Source organism: Oryctolagus cuniculus, chromosome 6, assembly GCF_051225735.1.
Source record: "Oryctolagus cuniculus isolate XC-2025 breed Fujian yellow rabbit chromosome 6, ASM5122573v1, whole genome shotgun sequence".
NCBI lineage: Eukaryota > Metazoa > Chordata > Mammalia > Lagomorpha > Leporidae > Oryctolagus > Oryctolagus cuniculus.
The window spans coordinates 135,358,808-135,374,845 of record NC_142872.1 but is presented as its reverse complement, the minus strand read 5'-3'; the positions used below and the strand labels follow the sequence as shown (position 1 = coordinate 135,374,845).

At 35.7% G+C, this 16,038-nt stretch overlaps 1 protein-coding gene across 3 annotated transcripts in view; it reads right to left on the bottom strand.

The window, feature by feature from the left end:
* PKHD1L1 (PKHD1 like 1) overlaps positions 1–16,038 on the bottom strand; it is a 200,319-nt gene that overhangs the window by 104,976 nt on the left and 79,305 nt on the right. For 2 of the 3 annotated variants that reach the window (XM_070075409.2, XM_070075410.2), the window contains exons 39-47: positions 14,021–14,269; positions 13,184–13,333; positions 11,857–12,031; positions 10,494–10,656; positions 9,959–10,115; positions 8,061–8,140; positions 7,465–7,594; positions 6,331–6,460; positions 1,990–2,231 (exon numbers count right to left, since the gene is read on the bottom strand). In XM_070075409.2, the coding sequence (XP_069931510.2) occupies positions 1,990–2,231; positions 6,331–6,460; positions 7,465–7,594; positions 8,061–8,140; positions 9,959–10,115; positions 10,494–10,656; positions 11,857–12,031; positions 13,184–13,333; positions 14,021–14,269 (1,476 nt within the window). The remainder of the gene's footprint in view (positions 1–1,989; positions 2,232–6,330; positions 6,461–7,464; positions 7,595–8,060; positions 8,141–9,958; positions 10,116–10,493; positions 10,657–11,856; positions 12,032–13,183; positions 13,334–14,020; positions 14,270–16,038) is intronic. The other variant, XM_051843973.3, reaches the window with a different exon arrangement.

Genomic DNA, 16,038 nt, shown 5'->3' with positions numbered 1-16,038 from the left:
TCCTAAGATTTGGAAATTAATCAGTGCAAAGTTATACTTGCACAGCACTACAATATGTGTTGTGTCACTTAATTCTAACAACTATAGTAAATAGGCAGAACAGGAAGTATTCTTATTTTAAACAGGATGAAAATAAGCTTCAAATACATTGTGAGACTTCGTGCAGATAAGCTGGCATTAGAGCATGAATCATTTGACATCAAATCTAATGAAGTTTGTCTTTTACGTCCCATTGAAGAAAGGGTTATAATTTAAGCTATATCTGCCATTTGACTACTTACAAGATTGTAATAATAATAATGATTTTATAAAATACTTAGGAGACTTGTGAAATGTACTCTGCTTTTCACTATATGTATGAGAGCTCACATCAAGCACTCTTCTACTTCTGGGTATACAAGAGCTTGCACAAACTCATTCCCTGAAAGTTAGTCATGGCCATGGCCATGGCCATGGAACAGTTCTGACCAATAGCACCTGAGTAGAAAAGACATGTGTCACTTTAGGACCAATGCAAGTCATTGCTGGTGCTTGATTCTCCAGCCAACTCATCTGCCTCAGAGACCATGGAAGCTCATGTTGAGATTGTACTGCCATCAGCCTCAATCCTGGAGTGCTGTTGACCCCTGTTGGACACATGTAGTATGATAAATGTTTATCATTTTAAATCACTGAGATTTTGTGTTTGTATATTAATAGAGCATAACTTAGTCCAGTCATTCTTAACTAGAGGATATTTATTCCTAGGGAATTTTTTTTTTAATGCCTGGAAACATTTTTGTCTGACATAGTTGGGGTGTTACTAGAATTTAGTTGGTAGAGGTCAGGGATACTGTGAAAACATCCCATACAGGGATGCAGAGGATAGAGCCCTATGGTACAGAATTCTCTGTACCAAATTCAATAGCATTGAGGGTGAAAAAATCTGACCCAGGGTCCAATCTATACACTTATTTCATTATCACTGCATCATCCATCTCTCCATAGTCTGTCAAGGAACCCAACCTACCTACCTCCCTTCCATCCATCCTTCCTTCCTTTTTTTCTTCCTTCCCCCCCTTCCTTCCTTCTTTCCTTCCTTACTATAATAAATCCATTTTCACACATTCTGTTCTGAGAGATTACAGATCTAGCCAATAGAAAAGGCATTAGTAAATCAAAGATTTGCTAACCAAATCCTATATCACAAGTTATACATTATCTGGGTAAATCTAAACAAGATAACTTCTTGATGACAAATTTGAAAAGTATTCAAGTCTATTCTAAACATATACTAAGGAATCACAAGTTCAGAAAGAGACTTTATCAAAATAATCCAAGTGCTTATTTCTCTCATTACAGTGACATTAACCACTTTCCTCCACCATTTTGTAAGTAGTTTCCTTTAATTTTTGTATTTACATGTAATACATTTTTTTATGGACTACAATATAATATCTCAATGCATGTATATATTGTAAATTGAGTAAATCAGGTAATTAATTTCCTATTCCTTATCTTTTCTTTATGTTAGAAGATCCTCTTTTCTAGAACTTCATACAGTATATACTACACTTATTGTGAATGATAATTGCTTCAATGTACTGTAGAATGCTAAAACTTATTACTTGCACATATTTTCATAATGTTACTTAAAATTGCTACCAGCATTTCCAAATTTCTCCCATTTAATGATATTAACATAGTCTGTGTGCCATATTCATACAAAGTGGACATGGCAAAATGTTAAAAATTATTAAATGTTTGTGTGATCATTTAATTCTTCTTTATGCTTTTTGTATTACTTGGACTATTTCTAAATAAAAGATAAAAAATTAAAATATCCATCAAAAAACATCTAAAGAAAACAATCAATAAAATGGAAAAAAAGACCTTAACAAGGTAGACCCTTTCAATTTGGAATTAAATCATGTACTTTTAACATAAGCCAACTAGAATATGCAATTTGTAGCATGATTACACCAGCCACATGACAGCTGCCAAAATTACCTGTGTCAAATCCATCAGGACATGCTGGAATTTTGTCATTCCACTCTATATTATCAGATCCTCTTATTAAAATATTTCTTGTAAGAATTCCAACTTCTGCTCTTGCTTCAAACAGAGTTCCATCCGGGAGTGTGACAGCCACTCCTAAGTGCGTGTAATTCAGTGGATTAGTCAGTGTGATGGTTATGCCATCTGAAGACACAGCTGCAATAGTCCTTTTTTCATTCTCTTGTTGACTGTGCCTGTAAAATAATTTTAGCAAAAAAAAACTTTCAAAATTAATATAAATCAACATAACATATTGTTTTGGCATATTTGTTTTATGCCATTTGGAGTACATTATTTATAAACTGGGGGAAAATTTTAAAGATTTATTTATTTATTTGAAAGGCTAAGTTACAGAAAGGAGAGACAAAGAGAGAGAGAAAGAAAGAGAGAGGGACAGAGAGCTCTTCCATCTGTTGGTTCATTCCCCAAATGACCACAATGCCCAGGCCTGAGCCAGGCTGAAGCCAGCAACCAGGAGCTTCTCCTAGGTCTCCTATGTGGGCGGCAGGAGCCCAAGCACTTGGGCAATCTTCTGCTGCTTTCCCAGGTGCATTAGCAGGGAGCTGAATCTGGCATCACAGGCAGCAGATTAATCTGCTACACCACATGCCAGCCCCAAAAATAAGAAAAAAATTTAATGTCAGTCAATATTCTAAAGACAAGTTTTGCACAATATTTTACTATTTATTAGAGCAACCGAATAATGTTTCCAGATGCATTTAAAATAAATATTTTTCAAGTGCTGCATTAGTTCATAGACCTGTACCATTCAAAACTATTAAAAAGAACTATTCATTTATAACTTAGTGATTCCCGATTAAGGATAATTGTAGAAAGCTTGAGGACATGTGGCAATGCTTGGAGACACTTTGGTTATCACATCTGGGGGGTTCAAATGGAATCCAGAGAGGAAGCCAGGAATGTTTCTAAGCATCCTACAATATACAAGACAGCCCCACACTGCAACGATTGTCCAGTATGTAATTCATACCAAATTTAAGGAACCCTTATAAAGGGAAGTCACTGGAAATTCTTGAGCAGGGAAATGAAGTTGAGTTGAAGTTAAGGAGGTCTCATTTCTACCATTCTTCCATGGCACCCCAAATCCCAGCCAGTTCTGTAATGTACATATTCATGTATTTAGTTTTCTAGACAGAGTTAAACACCTAGGATACCAAATAGAAAGTTCCTCTGATTATAAGCAAATAAATGTGCCAATACTTGATTGTATATTCTCTACTAAGATGTGATTGGTGTTAACAGAGGTAAAATTGAGGGAGTTACCTCTGTTTTCTCAATATTCCCTTTTGATTCTTCTCTCCCTTGGCAAATCCTTTCCCCTAAGCATCGGTTCAAATGACAGTGCCATATGGGAAATAGGTTAAAAGGCATCCCACTTAACTCTCCCATCCCTTCCTCTGGATTCCTCACACACTTGGCGTCATGCACTGTGAGTGCTCAGAGCAACCACAGTGCAGTCCTAGGAAGTATCTTTGTCACCGTTCCTTCTGCCAGCCCATCTGCCCCTTTGGGCAAGGGACCTGTAGAATCCTGTTGTGTGCTGAGCACTTAGTACAGTACCTGTCACAACTCAATGACAGCTTTTGATTGGTTGAATAAATTAAGGCAGAATGAATTCAGATGAAGAAGAAAGTGAACGGAGTCTAAACAGGAAGATGATCTAATACTGCAGGGATGAGGGACTGCGCGGGAGAAGCTAAAGGAAGAGACATCTCAAGGGCAGAACCAAAAGTACTTGGTGATGCTCAGGAAGTGAAGTGATGATGATTAGAAGGGCACTGGGAAAGTTTTGTGGAGAAGAAAATTAGGTAGCAGGTGTAAAAAGAAAAAAATAATGGATAAAAAAGAAAGAAGATAGCGGAGACATGAAAACAACACTGATTTTCAGGATTGTGGGTGGACAGAGAGACCCATAATTACTAAAGACCCAGAGAAGGAACCGTGGAGAAGAGGGGCTGGGAGAGGTAGGGAATAAAGGTGCTGAGAGACAAGGGTGAATCAGTACTACAAGGACTCACAGGTTCACAGAAAAGGCATTTAGTCTATCCTCTCTTGAATTCTCTTGGATCCAGACAACACAGAGATTTCTTTAGAAAAGAAGATTCTAACATAATATTTTATAAGTTGTAGGCACCTAAACACATCTTCCCTTCCATTATAGTAATATCAAATATGTATATAGCACATATGTTAAGCCAGGTTCTGCTCTCAATACTTCATACATATTAACTCACTAAATCTTTACAATATTTCTAGGAGGTAGATTTCAATTTTACTGAAGTGCAGAGTGGCGAAATCGTATGGCTACAGGGCTGGTAAGTGCCACTGCTGGGAGCTGGGCACCAGCCATCTCACTTACAAGTTGTTCTCTTAACACTGACTTTGCAAACTTACAGCTAGAATTCATTAATGAAACAGTGAACAAGGAGTTCAACCTGGTGGAAAACTCCTTAATTCTTATTTAAATATCAAACTGCACTTTTACTAGGTTTTCCTTTGATGTTCCAAATATAAAAACTCCTTGTACTCTTCCCCAGTTTTTTTCCTAAAAGTTTCTTCATTTTCTGCTTTAACAACAGAGCTGATCCTATTTTTAGAGTCCCTGCTTCATAAGGCATGGCTATCCACGTGCATAGAGAATCCAAAGGCCTGGGTCTCTCCAAGAGATGTCTGCCTTGCTGGGGTTTTCTGCATCCCAGCTTTCTCCCACTTGATCTATAAAGCTTTTGTTCTCTCCTCAATTAGGGAGGAAGATTTGAAACATATTTCTCTTGTTTCCTTATTTCACAAATAATAACAATAATAAAGACTTTCTCTTTTCAAAAGACGATGTGACTGGACAGCAGGCAGACACCCTGTAAAAATTTCTTAATGGGTAGGAATTGTGGCACAGCTGGCAAAGCTGATGCTTGGAAGGTCCACAAACCATTTCCAAATGCCTTTTTAAGACCTAGCTACCCTGCTTCCAATCCAGCTCCCTGTCAATGAGCCTTGGAGGCAGCTGATGATAGCTCAAAAACTTGGGGTCCCTGCCACCTACTCAGGAGTTCCAGATGGAATTCTAGGTTCCTGGCTTCAGCCTGGTCCTGCCCTAGCTGTTGCAAACATTTGGGAAGTGAATCAGTGGATAATTTCTCTTTCTCTCTCTCCCCACTCCCTGCTTTTCAAATAAATAAAAGTCAATGAATAAACATTTAAAAAAAAACCATCTTCTTAAAACTAGTTCATGCTAAATTACAAACTTTTAAATTTCTCTCAGAGAAGCTATAAATGAAGATTTTCTCTTCTATTAATAAGCCCTGTCATTTTCCTGCTTCTTTATTTTGTCATTATGTAATTAAAATTTCTTTCAAGGGCAGGAAAAACTAGGCATTTATAAAGCTAAGTATGTATTTAACTCTTCCTAACATCTGCAAGTCTATTTTTAACTTGGAAAATGCATGTCAAAATGCCATCTTGAATTTTAATTTAAAATTGAGTCATGGCCATAATTTAATTTAGCTGATTATTGTCATAAATCACTATTTGTTTCCTGATAAACACAATCCTATCCAATTTTACTGTTATCCATAATTTGAACAATAAAGCAAAACTAAATATCCTTTGTCCCCACCCCCTATATACTTGTGGTAGCTATATTAATTTTCTTCCTTTTATTTATTATTTGCTAAAATATTTAATTAAACAGAAATTAAGAGTCATAAGCAGTTTCAATTTAAAAATATCAGGCACCCAAAAGGTTGTTAACTATCACTGTTTCTATAATGATTTCATCCTCTTTATTCAATCATTACTGACAGTATTGCTGTGTGGGAGCCACTGCCAGGACTATGAAATAAGAAAGGGTTCACTAGCTGTTTTCAACCCTCTTTTGGTGACCTCAAACAAAGAAGCTCATTTACATTTTTGCATTCATGAATGTATTTAGTGAGAGTTCCAAGTCAGATATTTTCAAATGGCTTTTAATAGGAGAATGCTTTTTTCAAATAGACTCTTGGGAACCTAGCCATGTAAAACAAATAAAATATTATATTAGCACATATTTATTTTACATGCTTAAAATTATCCTTTATCCTATTGTAAATTCAATGAAGTAAAAAGCAACCCACTGGTGATCACCCTTAACATTTCACAATAAATAGCTGCCTGCTTGTGTTTTATTAGAAGTTTTAAATATAAATCAAATAGTTGTGGACCTTCTAAATCATTCCTTTTTTATACAATTTAAAAATCTGCCTTAATTAAAACCATCAAGTCCAGAAGGCATCATACCTGTGTCCTGTGCTAGCAATTACAATGTTATCTCCTGCTTTCCACGTCACTGCTTCCTGTAAAATCAAAGTCTGCTCCCCTGCCTTTGCAGTACGAGCCAAGTGAGTCCAGATGACAGGAATAGGCAGACCTGCAACCAACAAACGAACAACACATTTCTTCAGATGCGCTTTCTTGGTTATTGAGAGTTTTATGTATTCTAATCTTCCTGGACAAAATCAATTTTGGCAAGTAGATTTCACCTTAGCATTTCATACGTTCCTCAAAAAAAGAAATTTGTGGAATGGGAATGCTTGCTTCATAAAAATGACAATTAGGTTTGCAATAACATGTATGCTTTTTCTATAGAATTAAAAGCATCCTTTTATAATACCATATTCTATTTATGATAATCTTTATAGACATATTATCTATATAGTGGACTAACATTAATAAAATGGACAGAGACCATCGTCTTTGTCCACTGTTGGTGGATTAAACTAATAATCTAGAGATAAATAATATGTTCAGGTTCCTAAGAAATCACAATAGAATATGTTTAGCACAATGTAGAATATTTGCAATAATAGGAGATCATGTTGGTGGCATTCTGTATTTAGGCCTAGATAATGCATTATAGAAGAATTCAATATAAAGAGAACTCACACCTTGTTTTGTTTAAATAATAAATTACTCTTATACCTAAAACATGATCAAAATCATTTTTACATTCTGATAACTTTCTAGAATATAGCTATAGAAAGGTACTATTATAGACTGTATTATAGAGTCTATTTACAGGTAGAAAAAAGTCAGAAATTATAATCTACTTCCATATTTAGTACCTTTTCATATAAGTAAAAGAAAAAAAGTAAATAGACAGTCATTATACACTGTAATGTCTGAAATGAGACAAAAGGTGTTTGAAAACACATGGAAAATGGTAGAAGTAAGGGTATGGAGAAGGTCAGGAATGGCTTCCCTGGGAGGGACCTCTGCTGAGAGTTGGGACAAGGGGAGGGAGGGAGATATGATGAGTAGAGATGGGGCAGCTAAAAGCTTGAGAAGCCTGGAAAATTTTCATCTTATTGGAACAGTTATCTCTGGTTTTCTTGTGAGTCTTCCACAGACTCTCTGAGCAGTCAGCCACTGTACCATGCAGATCTAGGATTCCCTCTCGCACAGCCAGTGTTTTGGCCCCATACACCGGGAGCTCAGGAGATCGCAGATGCCCATGCAAGGTAATAACTGCCTTGTGTTGAAATGGGGATGCTTCTGTCCCAATCTGCAAGAGATTCCACAAGCATCATTAAAAAAATTAAAACTCAATCTTCACAATTCTAATCACACAAAAGTAATCATTTATTTTTCTCCTCTCTTTTGGGAATTAATTATCCAATGTTCACATATTTCTTACAAAATATAAGCCTTAAATTTTCTAGTCTGCCAAATACACTATGTCCATCCTTTGGAAAGCATACTGATTGACCTTAGGCATATCTCAGAACTATGGTTTCTACTCTGTCTAAAAATCTGCTTATATGTTAATACACTATTTTCTTCCTTTTAAAAGATCAACCAAACCCTAGGAATCTTTTCCCCAGAAAAAGCATGGTATTCTAATGACAGAGACCTAGGCAAAGACAAACTTGGGAAAGGTTGGTATAATTAGTCATCCATTTTATACAGCGAATTTGAAACATAAATGGGGAGACATTAGCAGTGACTATGCACTATGTACTCTTATGTACCTGAAGAGTTCCTCCATCTGTTATTAAAATATTTTCTGCCTGGAGCTCAATGTCAGCTTCATCAAACATTAGAGTTCCACCTATGAGACACACAATTTTGAAATACATCACAAGGACAACCATCAGTTAAGTTTACTTATTCAGTTATAAATCAAAATTTAATTTCTCATGCCTATAACTTCACTTCGGCTATGCAGGTAACTTCACTTCGGCTATGCAGGTAATGTTAAAAGTATAAAAGTTTCAGAGAAGACCCTAAGAGCTGACGCAAAAGCAAATCCCAGAGCAGATTATTTTCCCTTGACCATTTGTTATCTTAAATGTTATGCAATTGGGGGGCCTGGTGCTGCAGCTCAGTAGGTTAAACCTCCACATGCAGCGGCAGCATCCCATACAGGCTCTCATTGAGTAGGAGACCCAGAAGAAGCTCCTGGCTCCTGGCTTTGGATCGGCCCAGCTCTGGCCTTTGCTTGAGGCCATTTAGGTAGTTATCAGATGGAAGACCTTTCTCTCTGCCTCTCCCTCTCACTTCCTGTAACTTTTCCTCTCAAATAAATAAATAAAATCTTAAAAAAAAAAAAAACAAGTTATGGAGTTATGTAAATTAGTTTTAAAAACATAGGGCCTCAAAATATAAATTAAAAAAAGACAATTATAGTTTTTTTAAAAGCACTTATAGTATCAACATTAGCTTTGAACTTGTACCCAGTAATTTGTACTAACCAAAGGAATAGCTTTATTAGCATTATTAAAGAATGTATTGAGGGGGCCAGCCTGGTGGCATAGCTGGTTAAGCTGCTCCCTGTGACACCTGTATCCCGTATGGGTACCAGTTGAAGTCCCAGATGCTCCACTTCCATTCCAGCTCCCTGCTAATGCACCTGGGAAAGCAGCAGAAAATGGCCCATGTGCTTGGACCCCTGCCACGCACATGGGAGACTCAGAATTCTGGGGTCCTGGCTGCAGCCTGGCCCAGCCCCGATTGTCATGGCCATTTGGGGAATGAACCAATGGATAGAAAATCTCTCTCTCTCTCTCTTAAAGTCTGTCTTTCTCTCTCTCTAACTCTGCCTTTCAAATAAATCTTAAAAAAATTGTGTTGAGTACATTTTTATGAAATTTATGTAAAGTTGTAGATGGTAAAACTTTACTTGTTTAAAGGTCCAATATTTAATAACTTCATGTGATTGAAATGCTGCTATTACCTAGAAATTAAGTAATAAAAGTACAGAAATTTGAGCAACTGAAACTATTATAGCAAAGTGTATACACTAAAAACCCAAGAACTTTGCTCCTGCCAATTATTTGTCCTTTTACATGCAATTGCAATGATCGTAGTTATTTTGTTTTCTATAGTAAACTCAGAATATCAATGAGAAGTAAGAATCCCACTCCAGTAACAAATGAATCAGGTTCATAAGCAAAACTCAGAATCACAACCTAGCTAACAAGAAAAGTCAGGAGTAGAGGGACAATGCAAGTTAGAATTTAACAAATCTCTATGATTTTGTAACACTTGGGACCTCCCAGAATCTGTGTTTTTCCAAGTAGGAAATAGATTTTACTATGGTGATGAATTAAATGCAAGCACATGGGCAGGCCTACATTCCCCTGCACTCAAGTTCCATGAAACAACATTAAACTATAAAGATACGTACCCATATACATGTGATGCACTCAGATAATTTCTATTTTATATCATTTTAAAAATGCTAATTATGACACATTAAAGACTATCAACATTTAGAGTGTAACACTTAATTTAGAAAATTCAGTAGTATACATCACATTAAAATATAATACAGAATACAGTTTTGGTTGCTTATAATCTTGACACTTGATTAACTTCCAAGAATATTCTATAGGCAAAACAAATGAGCAGATTTTAAGAAATTTACCCTGGATAAGCACCATTTTCAGTATAGGAGTACTTTGATCAAGCAGAATTGTCTGCCCTTTTGTAATAACAACAAATGAGCCTTCCTCTGGGGGAGTTTCTCCTCCCCATGAGTAGTTGGAGGACCAGACATCAACATATAGAAAGTCAGCATTATCCTGTAATAGAACATAAGATTTTTTTTTTAATTTAGAGGGGGTATCAGAATTTTTCATTCATTTCTTCCCCTCCCAAAAAGAAATCTAAAAGAAAAAAATATTTTAATGATGATATATTAACCTTTAAAATGTTATAACTATCTTAGTTTATTCCATGATAGTAATGTAAAAAACATGTTATTAATTACCCCATAAGCCAGAATGATTGAAAATTTAAAATAATAATTGTAGTAATAAATGTAGAAAAATGTAAGCAACTTTAAATTTATCATAGTCACAGCTCAGTTATGTTGGGGAGTTATTAAAGTGAAACATCCATTTTCCTACCTCCCATATTCCTAGTTTTTCTATTGTTGTGTTTACTAAACCCAGTAGTACCATTACCAGTCTGGCCAGGCCCATGTTTCTGATGTTGACACGAATGGGAGCCCACCCTGATGGCCTATGGGCATTTGTTATGCAGATGATGTGTGTCTTGTTGGAAAATTCGACGTCACACAGGGCTTCACCTATGGTGATGTGAACATCCTGCATGTTTTCACTGTAAAGAAAAAAGGGGAAGAAAAAACATTTATGCTTTTCTCAAACTTCAGGTCACATTTTCAAATCCTTTTAATCAAGTGTTTTATTACATAAGTAACAGTTTTACTCTATGCTCCATCAAAGTGCAAATTTTGTTTTTCAGTGTTAAGAATTCAAAATTTTGGTTCTGACAAAAAAGTAAACAAAGAGATGAAGAGGTCAAACTAGCAGGTATTTCAATGTTGGATGAAAAACTGCCTTAGTTTGATTTATTGAGAGATTCTTTTTGGTTTCCAGACAAAATGCCTTTATGAGAGACTTTTAAGGATTGTTTTGTTGCTCTGTCATTGTATGTTTACAAAACTTAAAACATTAGTATCTGCTTAAAAATGCAAGTACAAGGTAACTAATTAGGATTACCAAAGGAATTAAATGTGCCTTCTACAGTTTATATAATCTTATGAGTTGGTTTTTTTTGTTTATTTATATTTATTAGGCTGAGAGGAGAGAGAGTGTTAGTTACCTCTCCATAGGTTAACTTCCCAAATGCCAGCAACAACTGAAAGTGGGCCAGGCTAAAACCTGGAACCTAGGCTTCCATCCAGGTGTCCCACACTCCATCCATCACCTGCTGCCTCTGGACGTGCATTAGAATAGGGAACATAGACAGAACTTGAACTTGAGGACTGTGATATAGGTGTGGGCAACCCAAGCTGTACCTCAACCTCTACACCTAACACCAGCCCCTGACTAGGTGTTTTGAAGCTTGTAGATTATGGCATAGAAATTTGAGACAAATAATGAGTATGCTCCAGAAGGAACCTGGTAGATGAAAAGATGTTTCTTCAACCCAGCAAAGCAGATCATGGCTATAGATGAGATGGTAGAGAAGGCGTAAAAAGAAAAAATTAAATATGTGATGCTGCTGACTAGGATTTGTGGGGCAAGTTATTTAGCCTCTTTAATCTCAGTTTTTAGACAAACACAAAAACCTCTCACAAGCTGAAAAGTCTGAGGATCATAAGGTATCTGATACAATATAAGCTTTCAGTAAATCTTAGCTACTAGTACTTGTTTTGTGTCTGTATTGTGACTTATGAGTATATAGGTACATATTACATGAGTGTATAGAAATGCTGCCTTGGCAAATGAGAAGGCAGACACAATGCCTTGAGTCTGGAAATATATACATTGATGTATGCATGTGTGAAGGCAGTACCTGAATCCTGATCCTGTTATGGTAAGTCTGGTGCCCCCTGCTGTACTGCCTCTCCTGGGGGCTATTTCGTCAATCAGAGGAGTAAGTGACAAAGTGTAGGTAAACAGAGTCCTGGATTGTGATGAGTCTTTTCCATTGACCACACTCACTTCACAGGCTTGCTCAGGTCCGCTGCCTATGCAAAGAAGATTAAGCTGAGTTCAGTTCTCCCATCAAGCTCTTACTCATTTCCCAAAATCCCAGACATTTTCAGTAACACTTCCTTTTCCCACAATCACTTTCCAATATGCTCAGGGCATATGTGAAATAATAAAGATTTCCAGCAACAGTCACAAACATCGCCAGGTTCATACACATTAGCAACAGGACAAAAAAATCTTCAGACCCTCCCACAGAGCCTCTTATTATAGGCAGTTCTACAAACTTGCCTGCCTAATTTTCCAGTCCTCGATGATCCAAAATTGCAAGTTAGAACAGGAAGCGAGGAAAAATTGTTAAAGGCAGGCACACTGATAACAGCAAGAAGTGGTAGCTGAGACAAGGTAGGAGAGAGAAAAACCACAGAAATCAGATATCAAAATAAGAGATGCAGAGCCAGGGTTTTAAACAGACAACCTAAAAACCATGACAGATCCTCAACAGCATCACTACATATTTTTATCAGGATTCAAGCTCTGGTGTTGAAACTATGAATAAGCTCAGACATAGAATGCTTACATTTCTTCAACAGTCTTTGTCTAAGAAGTCAACGAAGCAAAAATATTTAGAAAAGCTTTATTGAATTTTGTTAATGTTTTGAAAAAGTTTACACATACAAAACATTCTTTATTCATCTAGACTATTCATGTTGTTTAAATATTTTGAATTTTTTTAAATAAAATCTTTTGGCATAAAGTATGAAGTATTTAAACTTGACAGCAATCCACTGAATTTGGGCTAATAATACATACTTTCTACAAAGAAACAAGAAGCAAGAGGAGTTAAGTCATTTAACCAGGAGGTTAAGCAACTTGCTCAAAGACGGAAAAGGTATGAATCTTGGTAATAGGCAATCAGGGCTTACAACTATACTGCCCTTTTAGGGAGCCACAGTACTCCAATAGGAAACCAAAGCATGTTTTCCATTTGGCATAGTAAATAAATAAATAAATAAACTAAGAGCTATCAGTTTATGTTATAAACCAAAAGTCTTGAAAGATAAGTAAACCTAGAAAACAAAGTGATTCAATTACTCCCAAAGAAACCAACAACTTGAAAAAAGAAATTACGATTGTGATCTTTAAAAAATCAAACATTTCTCAAAGGCCATTTTTTTCTGGCAACTTACCATTATTAGGTGGAATTTTGCATAATAACGTTGTGTAATTAGAGCTAAGCCTGTCAACTGCACATTCTGAGCCGCAAACTAAGACAATGGAATTCTGCGGATTAAATCCAGTCCCTGTCATCATCAGGGTCTGACCACCACCAAAACTTCCTAGTGAAGATAAATAGAAAGGAAAAGCAAAGCAAAGCAAATTAAAAGAAAACTTCCTCTGTATATTATTTGTTTAACTTTATTTTGCAAACTAAAATAGAAATGTTTCATTAAATGAAAAGGTTCTTAGAACTAAAATTTTATATATATACATATATATATATAAATACAACAAAATCTTTTTTGATTGTTGCAGTTCAAAATCTTCACTGAGTACATATCACATCTGGTAATTTATTTAAAGTATTTCTAGAAAGTAAAACTTTATTTAAAAGAAATTACAAAGAATCTAAAATAACCAAAGCATAGATGTCAAATCCCTGTTTAAAAAATACTACATTGTTTTTTTCTAGAGTTTTAACCATACAAATAATTTTCAATGAGAAAAATACTAATTTTTATAGAGATAATTGCCTACTAATAATATATATATATATTTATAAAATCTGGTCTTTTTAAATAAGGCTAGTTTATAAATAAAGTTACAGCACTATGATAAAAATGAAGTATTAGCCAAATATTTTGAAATGATTAATGTTCTCACATGCTTACTTGATGCACAAAAAAGACATTTTAATGTGCTACAGAAACTATACATTTTAGCAGTTTCTAAAGAACTTATTTTCTAAATAAGTGTTTACTGAAACAGTATGACATGTTTGTAGGTTCCTGCATATTCAAGACTACCTTGGTGTGGGTGGATATCTTGAATGTCAAGTGGGTACTCAAACACAACTGTAGACAGGGCAGAGCCTTTTGTCTCATGACGCATCATCACAGGAAAAGTGCCACCAGCATGGTCTCCAACGACGCACCGCAACACACTGTCATTGACCATGGTGACATTACATTGAATGCTATTTATCAACACAGAAATTTCCAAGATATCGGTACCAAAGTTAGAGCCAGTGATCTCAATTTCAGTTCCTGATGGTCCTTAAAACAAGCAATATAAATATATTTAACTTAAAATACACATACATTTAAATATGTACCTCTTTACTTTCATAAATACCCAGTTTTCAAACTCATACACGCATGAACATGTCATATCATGTACATATTTACTACAAATGCTCTACAATCTAGTATATATTAACTATACATGATTTATCTCCATGTTCACTATCTTCTAGACTTTCTGTCCATTCTGCTGAGTTGTCAGTTACTAATTCAACCAAGTTGAGAAGAGAGTAGAGAAGAGAGATGTAGAGTTAGAAAGTGAACATTTGAACAGGCTATCTTCAGTTAGGGTTTAAGGATGAGGCTTACTAATATTTATTTTGGATACTTTTCTTTCTGACATTAGTAATTCTTTTGAGTACAATTATTAATAAAATCTTAATTCTAATCTTTTCAATAAGTATGATTTTACTACATGCACATAATCAGGTATAAGAGAGTAAATACAGAAAAAATGAATTGATTTAAAAACTTGTAAATGAAATGTTGATGTTAATGTGTCAAATGAATGTACACAGGACATTCAATCTGTCCCCTTGGTTCCTTTTTTTTGAAAAGTATATATATATTTTAAATCCTGATTTTATTTATTTAATGTATTTTCTGTTGTTTTTTTTTTTTTTAACTTTTATTTAATGAATATAAATTTCCAAAGTACAGCTTATGGATTACAATGGCTTCCCTCCCCCATAATTTCCCTCCCCCCCCCACAACCCACCCCTTTCCTGCTCCCTCTCCCCTTCCATTCACATCAAGATTCATTTTCAATTCTCTTCATATACAGAAGATCAGTTTAGTATATATTAAGTAAAGATTTCAACAGTTTGCACCCACATAGAAACACAAAGTGAAAAATACTGTTTGAGTACTAGTTATAGCATTAAATCACAATGTACAGCACATTAAGGACAGAGATCCTACATGAGGTGTAAGTGCACAGTGACTCCTGTTGTTGACTTAACAATACTGAGGACATTAAATGTGAGGCATTCCTTTGTAGGCTTTCCAAATGAATACATTTATACCTGATTTAAATTAATACATATTAATCTATGTAACTGTTTACAAATACAAATTTCTCAAGTAGTAACTTGATTTTAACTCAAGTAATATTAGTACAAATTGCAATACACTTGACCACAGAGATTGCTTAAACAAATCATTACTAATTTATAAATCATTATTATAAATACATGAGTACCAACAAGAGATATTCATGTGAGGAATAAATTTAAGATACAAGATAAAAATGTGTTATGAATCTTAAATCTCTTTTTCTTTGACATTTCACCTTCAAATGGAACATGTTTCTTTTTTTTTTTTTTTTTTTTTTGACAGGCAGAGTTAGACAGTGAGAGAGAGAGAGACAGAGAGAAAGGTCTTCCTTCCGTTGGTTCACCCCCCAAATGGCCGCTATGGCTGGTGCATTGTGCCAATCCAAAGCCAGGCGCCAGGTGCTTCCCCCTGGTCTCCCATGCGGGTGTAGGGCCCAAGCACTTGGCCCATCCTCCACTGCCTTCCCAGGCCACAGCAGAGAGCTGGACTGGAAGAGGAGCAGCCGGGACTAGAACCAGCTCCCATATGGGATGCCGGTGCCACAGGCGGAGGATTAGCCTAGTGAGCTGTGGCACCAACCGGAACATATTGTTCTAAGTGTGATCTGTTTCCTGTCTCTTCAGTAAATAAAACAGTTCAGCTCTTGCTTACCTACAAGTTTCTTACACCTTCAAAAACATTCAATG